This window comes from Gobio gobio, assembly GCF_949357685.1.
Source record: "Gobio gobio genome assembly, chromosome: 23".
Classification (NCBI taxonomy): Eukaryota; Metazoa; Chordata; class Actinopteri; order Cypriniformes; family Gobionidae; genus Gobio; species Gobio gobio.
The window spans coordinates 25,507,479-25,521,715 of NC_137119.1; the positions used below are offsets into that span (position 1 = coordinate 25,507,479).

General features: G+C 38.6%; 1 protein-coding gene across 1 annotated transcript in view; it reads right to left on the reverse strand.

Moving 5' to 3' along the window:
- map3k22 (mitogen-activated protein kinase kinase kinase 22) overlaps nt 1-14,237 on the reverse strand; it is a 129,764-nt gene that overhangs the window by 108,878 nt on the left and 6,649 nt on the right. The window contains exon 2 of the mRNA XM_079806601.1: nt 9-92. Within this exon, the coding sequence (XP_079662727.1) occupies nt 9-27 (19 nt within the window). The 5' untranslated portion in view covers nt 28-92. The remainder of the gene's footprint in view (nt 1-8; nt 93-14,237) is intronic.

Here is a 14,237-nt window from a genome sequence, read left to right on the forward strand (position 1 = left end):
CAGCTTACCCATGTTTACTGTCATCATCAGGAAGTGACCCTAGTGTACTCGAGCTGAGCGCTCGACTCCTTTCATCAGGGAAAATCTCCACTCTGCAAACACAACATAAATAGATTGAATTAGAGACATAATTAATGTGAAATACCAACAAACAGACAAAAATAGAAATAATAAAGAAAGCCAAAAACCCCTTACACATGTGTCAACTCAACGCTTAAACACCACAGGAATTACGTAACATTCTTGTTTCAGTGTCTCCACCCAATTGCAAAATTTACAGAAAATGACTGTCAAACAGGTCAATAACAGTGATGGTGCTTGTGCTTCTGTGCAATACATTAGATGAAAATACATTAAGAATACAATTCATCCTGTATATACACTAACTTGAATACACCTCTTCTATTATCATCTCTGCATTCAAATGAATTTTGATATTTTTGGGAGGCAAGTCAAAATGTCAGGGTGATACAACTGTCCTGATAGAAGAAAAAGTAAAATCAGTAAAATATATTTTTTTTAAAGAAAATATAGTTTAGTCAAATTAATTTCTATTATTTATTCAAATATATTTTCCCAAAATATGCATGAGTTAAGAGAGTCATAAAGAAAAGTCATAGAGAGAACCTCTACAAATATTACAAATTATAAATTTACAATGTTTTAATATTTAGAAAATTTTAATTACATGTATTTTGAAACTATTGATTAAGATGTGTACGTGTATTATAAGAGATGTATGGTTTACGGTTCAAGATTTTTGAAAGTGGAGAGCTTATATGTCTTTGAATCAAGTATACCTGTACAATTCATCTGTCTCAATTAAAAAAATTCAGCTTGGGATGACTTCATAGCACAATGAACTTTTTTTTTAAAACAAAGAAAATTGGATTCTTTGTGGTATGACCCCTTTAAATAACACATTTGTCACATGATGTCACAATGCAATTCTCTTCATAACAGCCAACTATAATTAAATCATAATTGTCCGTAGACAGTGTGTATGACTGCCAACAGCAAATACACACATCATCTCCCAGTCGCTCTCATTTCATGTCATTCTTCAGATGAGAGAGACACTTGTCTTTGAAGACGGAAAGTGCCCTGTTGCCCTTGAGACATTGTTAAGCCACATCGAGCGGGATAAAAGTGGAGGGAGTGCTAAAGGTAGCGACCACAGAGCTCTTCAAAGGCGAATCTGTCACCAGCAGCCACGGGCTGATCTGAGAGCAGTTTTTCATATTCTGACACATGAAAGGCAAGACAATGAGATCTATATTTTTTCTTCATTTATAATTGTCAGCTTCACGCAACAATATCGACGAGTCGCCTGGAGACGCCGCTGAAAGAAGAGCAATTACAGCCATCAGCAAAGTGCGAAAGAGCCCTGAACTCAAGAGGGTCAAAGTACAAGAGTGCCAGCGAAAAGGTTACAAACATTTGCAAGGAAATAGCTATACAAATTGGAGCAATCTTTGCCTGCCTGTAAAAGAAAACGAGCCAAATATAGCGGCGGTGCTGCGGAGAGGCTGATTCTTTCTTGATGGCTCTTGTAGTGATTATGTCAAATGACCTAGCTGGAAACGATGAGTCTGGAGTAAACAGCACTTTCTGCGGCTGATGGGATGTGATTTCAAAAGCAGCTGAAGTTAAAAGTGGTTGACATCACAAGCTTTTGTCAATGGTGTCTTATTGTTAAAGAACATTGTAAAGGACAGATTGAACAGATTCATGAAAATGAATCAGTTCAAACTGTCCTTTTCAATTAATTGATTTAAAACTCAACGATTCATTGATTCACGAATCACTGTGTTTAATGAACAGCCATTTTTCAAAGATTTTTAGTAACTCGATTCTGATTCTATAAACCGTTTAATGTACAGTTAGTTCCTTAAATAGGCGCTTTTACATTTTACTTTGAAACCAAATCATCTGCCGCCATCTTGTCATCTGACTCCTGCTGCTGGTCTGTGCTGCGACCATAGACTGTAAAAAAAATATGGACGTAGTGTCCGTGACATCACCCGTAGGTTTCTGAAGAGCAGTTTTGAAGCCTAAAGTCAGCCGTTGCCATCTTGGCAGCGTGTCACTCCCGGATAACTGAAAATAGGGGAAAAAGCCAGGACGTGGGTGGAGCTGAGGTGCCTGGTTGTTGAAACCATGCCGTCTAGCTCGACCATAGTGGCCAACCACCTATAGTTAAGACCACGGCCTTAATCATACAGAACTTTTATGCTGCGTTCACACCGAATGCGAATAGAGCATCTGGAGCGATTTCCATGTTAAGTCAATGGAAAGGCGCGCCGACACGCGTCTGGAGGTCCTGCAGCGCGATTCCGCCTCGTTCACGCGAATGACACGAATCGACTGTCTTGCGCAAGTGATTTTATTTGGTGCTTTTTGTGCATTTGCGTGTTTGAAGCGAATTTGCGTCTGACGCCCGAGTTAAAAAATCTAACCTTTGGCGTAACCAATCAGGAGCCTGCTTGCTGCTGTCACGAAGAAAAGTGACGTGATGAGAAACCCTGCATAATTTAAAAATACTACTGTTATTGTGTCACGAAATTTAGTTTTAAGACTTTTTCAGGTGAGAATGTAGTTGTTTAATTTATAAAGAGAGTACCTATTTAAAAAAGTTAATCTTGCATTTTTGGAGATGTGAGATCCAGGCGATCAACGGGCGCTCAGCGCTCATTAACCCCGGCGAGAGCAGCCTTTCCTCGGCCAGTCCTTCTGACGTTTGCCGCTGGCTCGGATGCCTCTGTAGTGGTTAAACATGGGATAGAATTCGTCTTGTGTAGATCTAACGGGCGATCTTTGGTGTCATGAATCTATAATTTGTTGTCTGCCAAATCGTTTTGACTGAGGGCAAAGAGAAGTTTCTTTATTTTTTAGGATATTAAAATATACATGCAGTGTAGATAATGTAGGTAGTCCGTTGCCTGGACCACATTTGTGTGGCTATTAATGTTTCATTTTTTTTTTATGAAAATGAAAAGAGGCAGAGTGGTTTTTTATGACATATTTCTCCAGGAGCGCCTCGCTTCAAATGCTCGATTTATACGTGCGTCCAATTCGCGCGCGAATGGATTCAAAATGTTCAAGCGTCCAACTAGACACGGTAGACACGATTTTGACGCTCTATTAGCATTTGGTGCGAACGCAGCATAAGGCTTAATATAATTTAAACGAATGAGTTATAAAAAAAATTCACCCCCCTCACAGTTGTCATGAAGGGCAAAATTAGCTGTATAGACCTAAAACACTTTTTGTACCAGGCTGTAAACACATTTTTTTCCGCTGTGAAGTTGGGCATTTTAACATGCGGGAGATACAGATTTGACTCCCTTTTGGAGCCTGTCTCTAGTGGTCAGTCGATGAATTGCAGTTTAAGTCACTTCCGTGTTGGCTTCAAGAGAGACTGCAGAAGGCGCTTGGCTGTGACTCATTCGGCTCACACTTTGTTAAGCACATTCAGCTTCGCTACATTATATTTCTGAGCAACGAGGGGGTAACATCATGGTTTTGAACCATCATGGTTCACACACACAGCTCGCTCTTTCTCAATAATGAATTCAAATAAAATGCTATAATTCATTCTTTGAAATAAATGTAATCTTATGCACTACCTACCTTATCTCTGTGTCTGATTTAAAGCGGACAGAATGCTAGCTCTAACAACCCGTAATTGACCAAAGCAACCATCATTTTTACCCATCCGGTCAAACAGCTTGAAGTTGTCAATGCTAGCAACATGCCACTTGTTGCGGAGACGTTACTACTTTTCTAAGGTGAACAGACTTACGTTTTCCGCCTGACTAAGTATAAAACATGCAACAGCAAAAAAAACACTGATTAAGATAGCAGCACCACTCACATTTACATTAGCAGTCATTCTGTAAAATTCATCTTGTTTTCTAAGATTGTTTCTTAAATGCAACTGTCCATATCTGACTGTCACATATGCTTATTTCAATGAGGGAAAACGGAGACTGAAGATGCTCTCTTGTATCCAAAACCAGCCAAAAATGCAAATGGCTGAAGTTGCAAACACTAAATGGCAGTGAATCTAGGTTGAATTTGTGCCCTATACGTTTAATTACAGAAAGTCCCTGATAAAAGACTCTTTTAATAGTGCAAAACTGAAAAGAGGTAATCTCTTCACAGACATTCCTTTACAATGATACACACAGTTACCAGTTACTATTGGAGTTTGGCTCAGTGGGAATCCAAACTCAGCCACTCCTCCTCTCCCTGGCATATCTTAAAGCGTTCTTTTCTGTCTCTAAGCCTCATTCATTGCTCTTTATTTTTCCCTCTTTGTTTCTAAGGCTTGCATGGTCCCTGAGTTTCTGAAGAAACAGTCAGTGCAGAAAAATGTCTGGGCTCCTGACAGAAACACAAAAGGGTTTGCTGTAAGTTTCCAGAGCTCAAGCCAAGGCGTATGCTCAGTGCACACTAGCAGAGCAGAGCAGCACACAGAACACACAAGATCCCAAAGATCTCAGAGCACATTTGAAAAAGGATATTTAGCGCATGATATTTGCGCATGTAAAACTAAACCCCTGGAAACAAATAGTTATGATAGTTTTAATGGGTTACAGACACTTATCCATTGTAATTTAATTTAATTCTAATTTAACAATCTTGTCGGTTGACAGTTAATGATCTAAACAGACTAGGAATGTGAATAAAGACTTTTGTGAACTATAGACTCTAAGACCCTGTCCACACGAACACGGGTATTTTCAATACCGCATCTTTTTCTATGCGGTTTAGTCGTTAGTCCACACGCAAACGCAGTATCTGGACACTAAAAGTTTTTTGAAAACTCCTGCCAGGGTGAACATTTTTAGAAACTCTGGTTGCAGTGGTGCCGTGTGGACAGTGAGATTTTGGCTTGTTGCGTCAGAACCGAAACCGGCAATAACCCTTTTTCCAGGCTTCTGATTGGCCAACATGGCTTTACGGTTAGGGTTATATTGTCACCTGTTGGTTTGACATGCTCTTGACAGCGCTTCATAGTGTGTTTTGCGTTTTCATGTGGGCGCAATTTTTTTTTTTTAAACGCCGCAGGGAAAACCAAATACCGTGTACGTGTGGACTAGGCCTAAGAAAGAATAAAGAAAAAACTTTGCTGATTATATTAAATTAACTTAAAAAAATAACTACACAGAATGGGTAATGGGGTTAAGCATTGGGAAGATGAATCTGTATTTCATTTATGTAGTAGAAATGTGAAATCAATTTTGAATTTGGTGCCTTCTAGACTAATAAAAGCCAGAAAATGTGTTTTTGGCTCATGTGGATGAAAGACAACAACTCCCAGAATGCACTTGCTTCGCTGCCCTACGAGGCCACTCCCAAGCCATGCCTACCGGTTCTAACGTTAGTTGACTAGAAACTAAAAAGACGCCGTTATATCGTGAGTCTCTGTGACGTTATTCCTAAAATAACTTAAACAGTAGTGTATTTTCCATCCACATTGTGCAAAGTTGCTTTGTACCGGGATGTACAGCCAAAACCAGAAAAGGACAAGCAGTAAGTTTTCATCATTTGCCGGTTAAAACAAACAGTGGCTGCGGGCTATCAACCACCCGAATTTTGTAGAGGACACTAATATGGAAAACCTGAAAATACGGAGGGTTTCAAGCAGGAAGACTACGAACCGAATGTGCTTGGAATGAAGAGAGCCACTCTGAAGGACACCGCGATTCCTTCGATATTCACCTTCCCAGATGATGAACAGCCTGGGCCATCTGGTACTAAACGCATTCGCCTAGAAATAAGACTCTCGCTAATACTCGACACGATTTCTGATCATTCGCCTAGAAATAAGACTCTCGCTAATACTCAACACGATTTCTGATCACACAGTAGCCTATACGTAGTGATATAGTTGTTAGCAGTAAAACAGCAAAGTAACGAGCTAACGTACTTGTCGTGTTATGCTAACGTTACTACGCATATGCCCTAAGTAACTCTCCACTCTTGTCAATTATTTGAACGTGCTCCTCCCGAGCTTTGTTGATAAAACATTATTTAACGTACAGATCCCACCCCCTATGGGCGGGTTTAAAACATGTGGAACTAACTTCTACTACTGGCTGTAGTCTCTAGCCTCTGGCCAAAAAATCCTCAGATGACGCAACGATATTTGTGAGGATTTTTTCCAGAAATAAAATGAATAATTCTCTCGTCTCAGGGGGATATGAGGGGGTAAAGTACGATAATTAGAATATACTACCGGGATTCTATTGATACATAGCTTAATGCTAAATCGCTGAAGTAACCCTTTAATTGAATATTGATTATAATGATCAACAATTATATTTTCCGTGTAGGATCATTGCATTGTGGGCATCTCTTTAGATTTGAGGGATGCGTACTGTCACATCACCAACTTGGCTCCACAAAATCCATTTAAATAGGAACACACACATACACATTGACCTTGCGGCTGCTATAAACACATTTAAGCACCGAGGGACTGACATGCTGCCAAAAAGCAGGTGGCCCTCCAACATGGCGGCGAGCATCTCGCTAAACCCCTCTGCCCTCGCTGCGTCTGGCACCAACTGCCAGCTCTCCAGCCCATCTGCTCGGTCACTCCACACAGCACGAGAGCGGCCCGCTTACCCATGCACCCACCGCACAACCTGCCATTCATGCCACACGCTCGACGCCAACTCTCTAGATCGGTCTGACGTTCTGTCAAACTGCCGTTTGCTGAAGCCTGTGCAGCTTGGCTTGACTCAACAACAATCTCAGGGTTTAGTTTTTTTTTTTTTTTTTTTTTTTAAAGCCACAGCATGTGGGAATCAAATGAAAAAGCAAATGGGAAAATAACCATGTAGTTAAATTAGTTCAGTTTAGTGACTATAATTAATGTAACAGATTTAAGTCATTGACATTCACCGCTATCTTCAAGGGTGGACATTTGGCAGGAATGAAGTCATGCTACAACATATTACATCACCCTTACAAATAAAGTCAAGTCAAGGTGAGCTGACTGTAGGGTATTTCCCGCTTTTCCATGAATTCTGAGGAAGGCTCACCAGCTGCAGCTTGTAATTGCATGTGGAAAGCTTTTCCCTTTCACAGTGTTGAGCAGAAAAAAACTCATTGATTGTAATTGAACACATAAGCAGCTCTAATGTGAAACTGCATCTATTTGTAAAAGGGTTAGGAATGGCACAGTCTATCACAGTGAAACTCAATACTAGCTATTTTGTGGCCCATGTGACGTTGTCAAAAGCAATAATCACACATGTATCTTCTTACAGTGTTAATATGGAGAAAGGCTGGGCGGTATGAGTGTGTTTACACTACCATTCAAAAGTTTGTGGTTGGTAAGATTTTTCTCTCTATACTCACCAAGGCTGCATTTATTTGATCAAAATAGAGCAAAAACAGCAATATTCTGAAATAGTAGTACAATTTAAAATATTTTTTCTATTTAAATATGTGATAAAAAAATTATCATCTATTACTGCAGTCTTTATGATCCTTCAGAAATCACTCTAATATGCTGATTTGGTGCTCAATAAAAAAATATTTTTCATTATTATCAATGCTAAAAACAGCAAGGCTGCTTATACCTTTTTGGAAACCATGATACATCTTTTTCAGGATTCTTTGATGAATAGAAAGTTTAAAAGAACAGCATCTTTAAAAAATGTTTTATATTTATATATATATATATATATATATATATATATATATATATATATATATATATATATATATATATATATATATATATATATATATATATATATATATATATATATATATATATATATATATATATTATTAAATGTAAAAGTCTACTGTTTCTTTAAAAACATGAATAATTTCACAACACTATTAAAATAATCTTTAGCAAAACTCGAAATTAATATGCATGGTTAATATTGTATATTATACGGTTGTGATAGCTATATTTTCTTTTACCATTTAAAGCAATTTTAGTTTTCAGTGTTTTATTTTTGATTTACAAAATAGTGCAGTGTCATTTAAATATCAGCCATTCATTGGTTATTAGTTAAATAATTATAAGCTTATATGGTCCAGGCTTTTAATATGAGTGCACCGCTAAGAATAGGAGTGTGACTAAAATGGATCCTGCTATTTAATGCAATTCAGCACTAAAAGAGGAAATAGAACAGAACATCAATTTTTCTTTGTCAAAGAATGATGTAATGTACCTGGTGTGCCACTAAGTGAAAATTGTAGACAAAACAGTGTGGGCAACACATAATGAAATTAGGTTGACTCATAAAGACGTTCATTAAGCACCTTTTTAAAATAAAATATAACCTTTATGTTAAAAACCACATTGTCAATATTGCACAGACCTTTCTCACCCACCCCACGCACATGATCTAAATGACAAAAAGCTGGAGTTTTCTTCCTTCATATGTTGCCCTCGCAAGTGTGGTTAGAATCACAGTTCCTTAAATGAGTAAACCAAACAGGTCAGCTCTCCCCAACAAGGACAACGGTCCTCTTTTGTCAGCAACTTGGTGACTCACAGGTTGTGGAGCAGCTTTTCTGGGAAATGACACAACATCAGCTTTGCTAAAGCCAATCCCTGCTTGGGACCACCGAGGAGAGTCTTACTTGTATAAAGCCACAATCTCACACCCTGAGCTCCTAATCTACTTTTCTGCATTAGGTTTTTTTTTCCACGGTTGAGGTGCACCCGCTTTCCTGCCTACACATACACTCACACGTATATATAAACTCACTGAGGCACAGGCTTCGACAGCACACTCCCTTAGCAGACAATCCAATCTACAGTATAGATTCCCTGCCAATATACACACCTCGATCTGGAACCATATCTGTAGGGCACAAAAAAAGCAGATAGACCCAAGGCAAACACAAAGTTAACAATCATCCATTTCAAAGTAGCAGAATGACTGTCATGCAGCTAAAGGAACAAAGTAATCAATAGGCAAGCGAATACACATGGGTCAATAATAAATAAGAGTATTCAAGATGTATAAAAAAAACATTTAAAAATCTGCCAAGTTATCTGCTATTTCATTTCCTATACCATTTTCACTTTTTTTTTTGTTACAATTATTAACTCTAAAAACATCATGCCATTAAGTAAAAAGTAAAATCATATTTTAATTAAACCTTGAATAAATTAATATATATTTCAAGGTAAAAAGTATTTTGAAAAAATACCATGACTTATATGTATTTATAAATTAAATAGATCACAATTAGGGCTGTCAAAATAAACATTCATTGTGCAGATTTTTTTCTTCAATTTGTTTACACAATTAACGCATCGTCTTGGCTAGCGTTACATAATATGATCACACTATCATTCATTCAGGAGCTTTTAAACCATTCAAGTGCGGTAAGACACAAACGAGAACTCAAAGATATACTGGTTAGGGGTTGAACGACATTTATGTGATGAAAGTCGAGTCAGCCTTGACTAGTCGCTGATGAACAAATAAGCCTGAACCTCGAGCTGAGACTCGGACGCGGGTTGCCTTGTGCACAGCTATTGCTCCTAACAGGTTATTTTTATCAGTTCTTTTGTCTTCGGTCATTATATTTCTCACAGATTTCTGCTCACAGCACAGTAAAGATTACATTTATATGAATGCATTAGTGAGAGAGTGAGCGATTGCGTGTGAATTGCATCTGGCAGCGTTTCTCTACCAATAGTGAAGCTGTGGGTTTTAGTTACCAAGAAATACATGCTAGAACTTTTCAGTTTCTAAGCTATTTTATTGATAAATCACAGAACAGTGTTTACAATACATTTCTGCGCTACTGAATGTCTCTGAGGGTGCTTTCACACTTGGTTCGATTACCTGGACCAAACCCGAGTTCAATTGTTCCCCCCTCCCTCTGCTTGACTGTGTTCATATTATATTATTTGGGTCCGAACCGGGGTGCGTTTGCATCATCAAAGCAGCAGCTATTTACCCGGTTGCTTAGTAACGACGGCGAGATGCATAACGATGCTATTTTAGCTATAACGCTAAAGACGAGCAGAAATGAGATCTACAGCTCTCTGCTTGCAGTACGTCAGTCACGCTCAGCAGGAAAATGAGTGAAATGCACACAAACACACATTTTTATCAAATCATAAGTCATTAATTGCAGTTCACCTCCGCGATTTAGTACGATTGCGTTCACATCAGCAGCAAACCGTACCAGAGTTCACACATGAACCGTACCCCAGACTGCCCTTTTTAAGTGGACTCAGGTATATATATATATATATACGGTTTGCAGGTGCGCTCCCCAGTTCGGCGTTCACATCATCCAAACGAACTGAACTCTGACGTCAATCGAACCCAGGTGCACACTGCTAGTGTGAAAGCACCCTGAGTGTACGCAATATTCAGGTGATGCACGCTACTGTCTGTGTGTTTTACAATGCAGCATGCATTAGTTTAGAATGACGATTGACTTATCTGTACAATAAGCTGTGTAAAACGTGCATTGATGCAATCAATTTTGACCATCCAGATGGTACAATCAAACATATCTTGTGGAGCGCTCTCTGAGTATGCATTTATTTGTAATTTGAACTGAAACGCAGCGTAAAAGTGGACTTCATGATTTCTTATTCTGTTGCGCCCTCTATAGGTCATGACAGATCTAGTCGACGTCAAGCTTAAAACGTCATGGCAAAGCATTATAGTCGACTAGTAGACTAGTCTGTTCAACCCCTAATACTGGTATGATGTCCGTGAATCGGCTCTGTGTTCACTTACCCAAAACATGCGCACAGAAAGCCGCTCCAGACAGCGCAACAGTAAAACATTAGGCCCTATCATCCACCTGGAGCAATGCGACGCCAATGCGCAATGCGACGGCAGGCACAACGCAAGTGTTTTTTGCTAGTTTCAGCACGACGCAGTTATCATTTTCATGTCCAGCGCCACATTGTCTAAATAGCAAATGCACTCACGTCCATCTGTTCGCCCATGGGCGTGCTGGTCTGAAAACGAGGTGTGTTCAGGCGCATTGTTGGTGCATTGCTATTTTGAGGCAACTGAAACCGGGTCTAAAGTCAATAGCGCATGTATTTTTGTGCTATTAAAAGGCTGTGTTTTTATACTATGCTTATTACACACACAGGGATGCGCAGCAGCACCCAAACATTTAAAAATATATTAAAAATAAAAACTTTTGTAGCTTTAAGAAGAGTTCATCTATATATTTTGGTGAAGTTCACTTACATTAAAAGTTGTTATATTTTGTTTAAAGCCTATTCAATTTTAAAAATGTTGGCTCTCAATCATATTGTAATGTTGAATAGCTATAATTACCCCAGAAAATGAGAAAAAGCTATTTACATCAGTAGCTGTATTGGTATATCAGTTAGAAAAGAGATGCCATTAGGCAAATATAAAAAATAATTAAATAACATCATGTTGTTTCTACATTTCAATGTGAAATTATACAATATAAAAATATAATTAACATTTTAATGTTAGGTCCAATTAATTACAGAAAAAAGTGTGATTAATAAGTTAATATTTTAATCGATTGGCAGCACTAATCGCAAGACATTTTAACAGCCTGAAATAACCTTGCCTTGCCCAAAAAGGTCAATTTTCTTTTTAAGATTGATCTTGACAGACACAGTCATTTTTAGATTCTCTCTATGATTTCATTTCCTGTTTTGTCTGCGTGTTGGTTGCATCACTTGACCTTGATTTAGGTGAACAAAACATTTCAAATATTAATAAGCAGTCTAATAAACAACAATGAAAAACGTATAAAGTCACTACGTAATAAGGTTTTCTCCTCAAGAACGGAATTCTTTTAATGAAGCATTTTTCTTCATTAAATAAAAAAGGTAGGATGATCAAGTCCCCTCGCTTGTAGTCCTGATCATCTTAATAAATGGAGGACTGACCAACTGCCTGTAATAGAGGCCAACCTGAACAATTCAATTAGACACAGCTAGCTCAACTCACAAAAAGGCATCATGATGGAATTGTTGTCCTATGGCAATCATTGATTATTTTCCACACAATGAATATATTTTGAGACACAGAAAACAAGCACCATCTGCACAATAATATGTTGTTATCATTTGTATACTGCCACTCGCTCACAAACACCCGCGCATGCACACAATTTATTTGTTTTTCTGCTCATTTGTGTTAATATATGGTAGCAGATGTCTCCAGGGCAGCAGAAATCATTACAACGGCAAAAAATCTGCTCTGAACGTCAGTGGAATTTCAATTATTACCCTTCACTGTGCCTGCAGTGAGACCACTTTAGGTTGCAGCGCTGCTCATGACAGGTTAAAAAGGGGATCTGACACATATCACTCGGTTTTGGAGGTGACTGATGCTTTCACACGTACAGGTTTTCACAGCGAGTCAATAACAATTCGACATACCATAGAGTATATCCAGGTTGCACAATAATAACTGCGGTTAGATCAAATTAAACTGTCTAAGTAACACCTGGTCAACAAAAATAAGCTGCAACATTCTGGGTGATTATAGTGATCTCTCATAGACATGGAAGAAACCTTAAAGGTCCTGTTCTTCGTGATCCCATTTTTCAAACTTTAGTTAGTGTGTAATGTTGCTGTTAGAGCATTTATAATACCTGTAAAATTATAAAGCTCAAAGTTCAATGCCAAGCGAGATATTTTATTTAACAGAAGTTCCCTTTCAAAGCCTACAGCGAACGGCTGGTTAGGACTACATCCTGGTATTTCCTGCTTTAATTACGTCAGTAGAGCAGTATGTCGACTAACCTCCGCCCACAAGAACGCGCGAAAAAGGGGGCGTGGTCTTGTTGCTCCCACGTGGAGAATAGGAAGTGTTGCGTTCGGTTGCGTTCGTATAGTTTGTTTGTTGCCATGTCGTCGAGACGCTGTTATTTTCATCCCGGAGTCAAGTCACCTTTGTTTGGCTTTCCCAGGGACGCTGTACTTAGAGATCATTGAGCGCATGCATCCCCGTTATGGTGAGAGGCGTGACCTTTCCGGTAACGTGCGCTCTGCGTGCGCTAAGCTGCTGTCGAATCACAACACGGGAACCGCTGGCACAATCAGAACTCGTTACGTTTTTCTGAAGGAGGGACTTCATAGAACAGGGAAATCTTTCAAGCCGTTTTGAGGACAGTGAAAACAGCAGTATACAGATAAGTAAATTGTGTGAAAAATACTGTGTTTTTTTACACGCGAAACATGAACACGTTATATTGCACACTGTAAACACAATCAAAGCTTCAAAAAAACACGAAAAACGGGACCTTTAAAAGGCAAGCATCACTCCTATTCCATTTACTTAAAGGGTTAGGGATTTTTGACACATTACCCATCCAGCATCATTTATGCTATATGGACATGTCACGGGAATGATACCTCAAATTGTGTGGCTGGTTGAGGAGAGGAGCACTGTTGAATTTGACAGAATATCATAGACTTGGGTATAGGATCTGTAGAAAGTGGCCAACAAGTAACCATTTAGAACACACTAGCAACTACATAATGCACTAAAAACCCCACTCAGAACACTTTAGAAACAGCAGAGCAACACCCTTGCATCATGGTGATTTTTGATCTATAAATATATCCAAATATACATACATAATTAGACTTTACCAAATTGTTATAAATTGAACAAAACTTTACAGGTTTGATACATTTAAAACTTTTCAGATTTCCATATCACTGCAAAATGTATTAAAGTCCTCGTGAAATCAAAATTGATCATATTTACTTTGTTAGCGCAAATTGCTAGTTTTGTGGTGAACAATCCATCCGTGCAAGTCAATCCGCATCAAAAAATTATTTGGCTTTGTAATCTTTAATCAAAATCTGAAAACGCTCCTCCCCTCTACATTGGCAGGCCTTTTTTGATGACGTCTGTATGACGGCTTGGGCTTCGACACCGACATGCCATCATTAAACACGCCCATCCAACTGCCCGCGAGCTAATAAACAGAGATGGCGAAGAGGTGCGTTTTTTGAATGAAACGCCTACGTTTCTATATCCAATCAGGTCACAGGGAGGAAAAAACAAACCACACCCTCTGTTCTGCTAATTTAGTATTCCGTTTCTCTTTGAAATACGTCAAATCACTGAAATAAAGTCGGTTGCAACTTCCGGTTCACTGGGACTTTAAATACATGAAGGGTCATAAAGGTCATGACATGAAAAATCATATTCTTTTGACATATAAGAGGCTTTGATGCGTCCAGTTTAAATAGCTTGTTT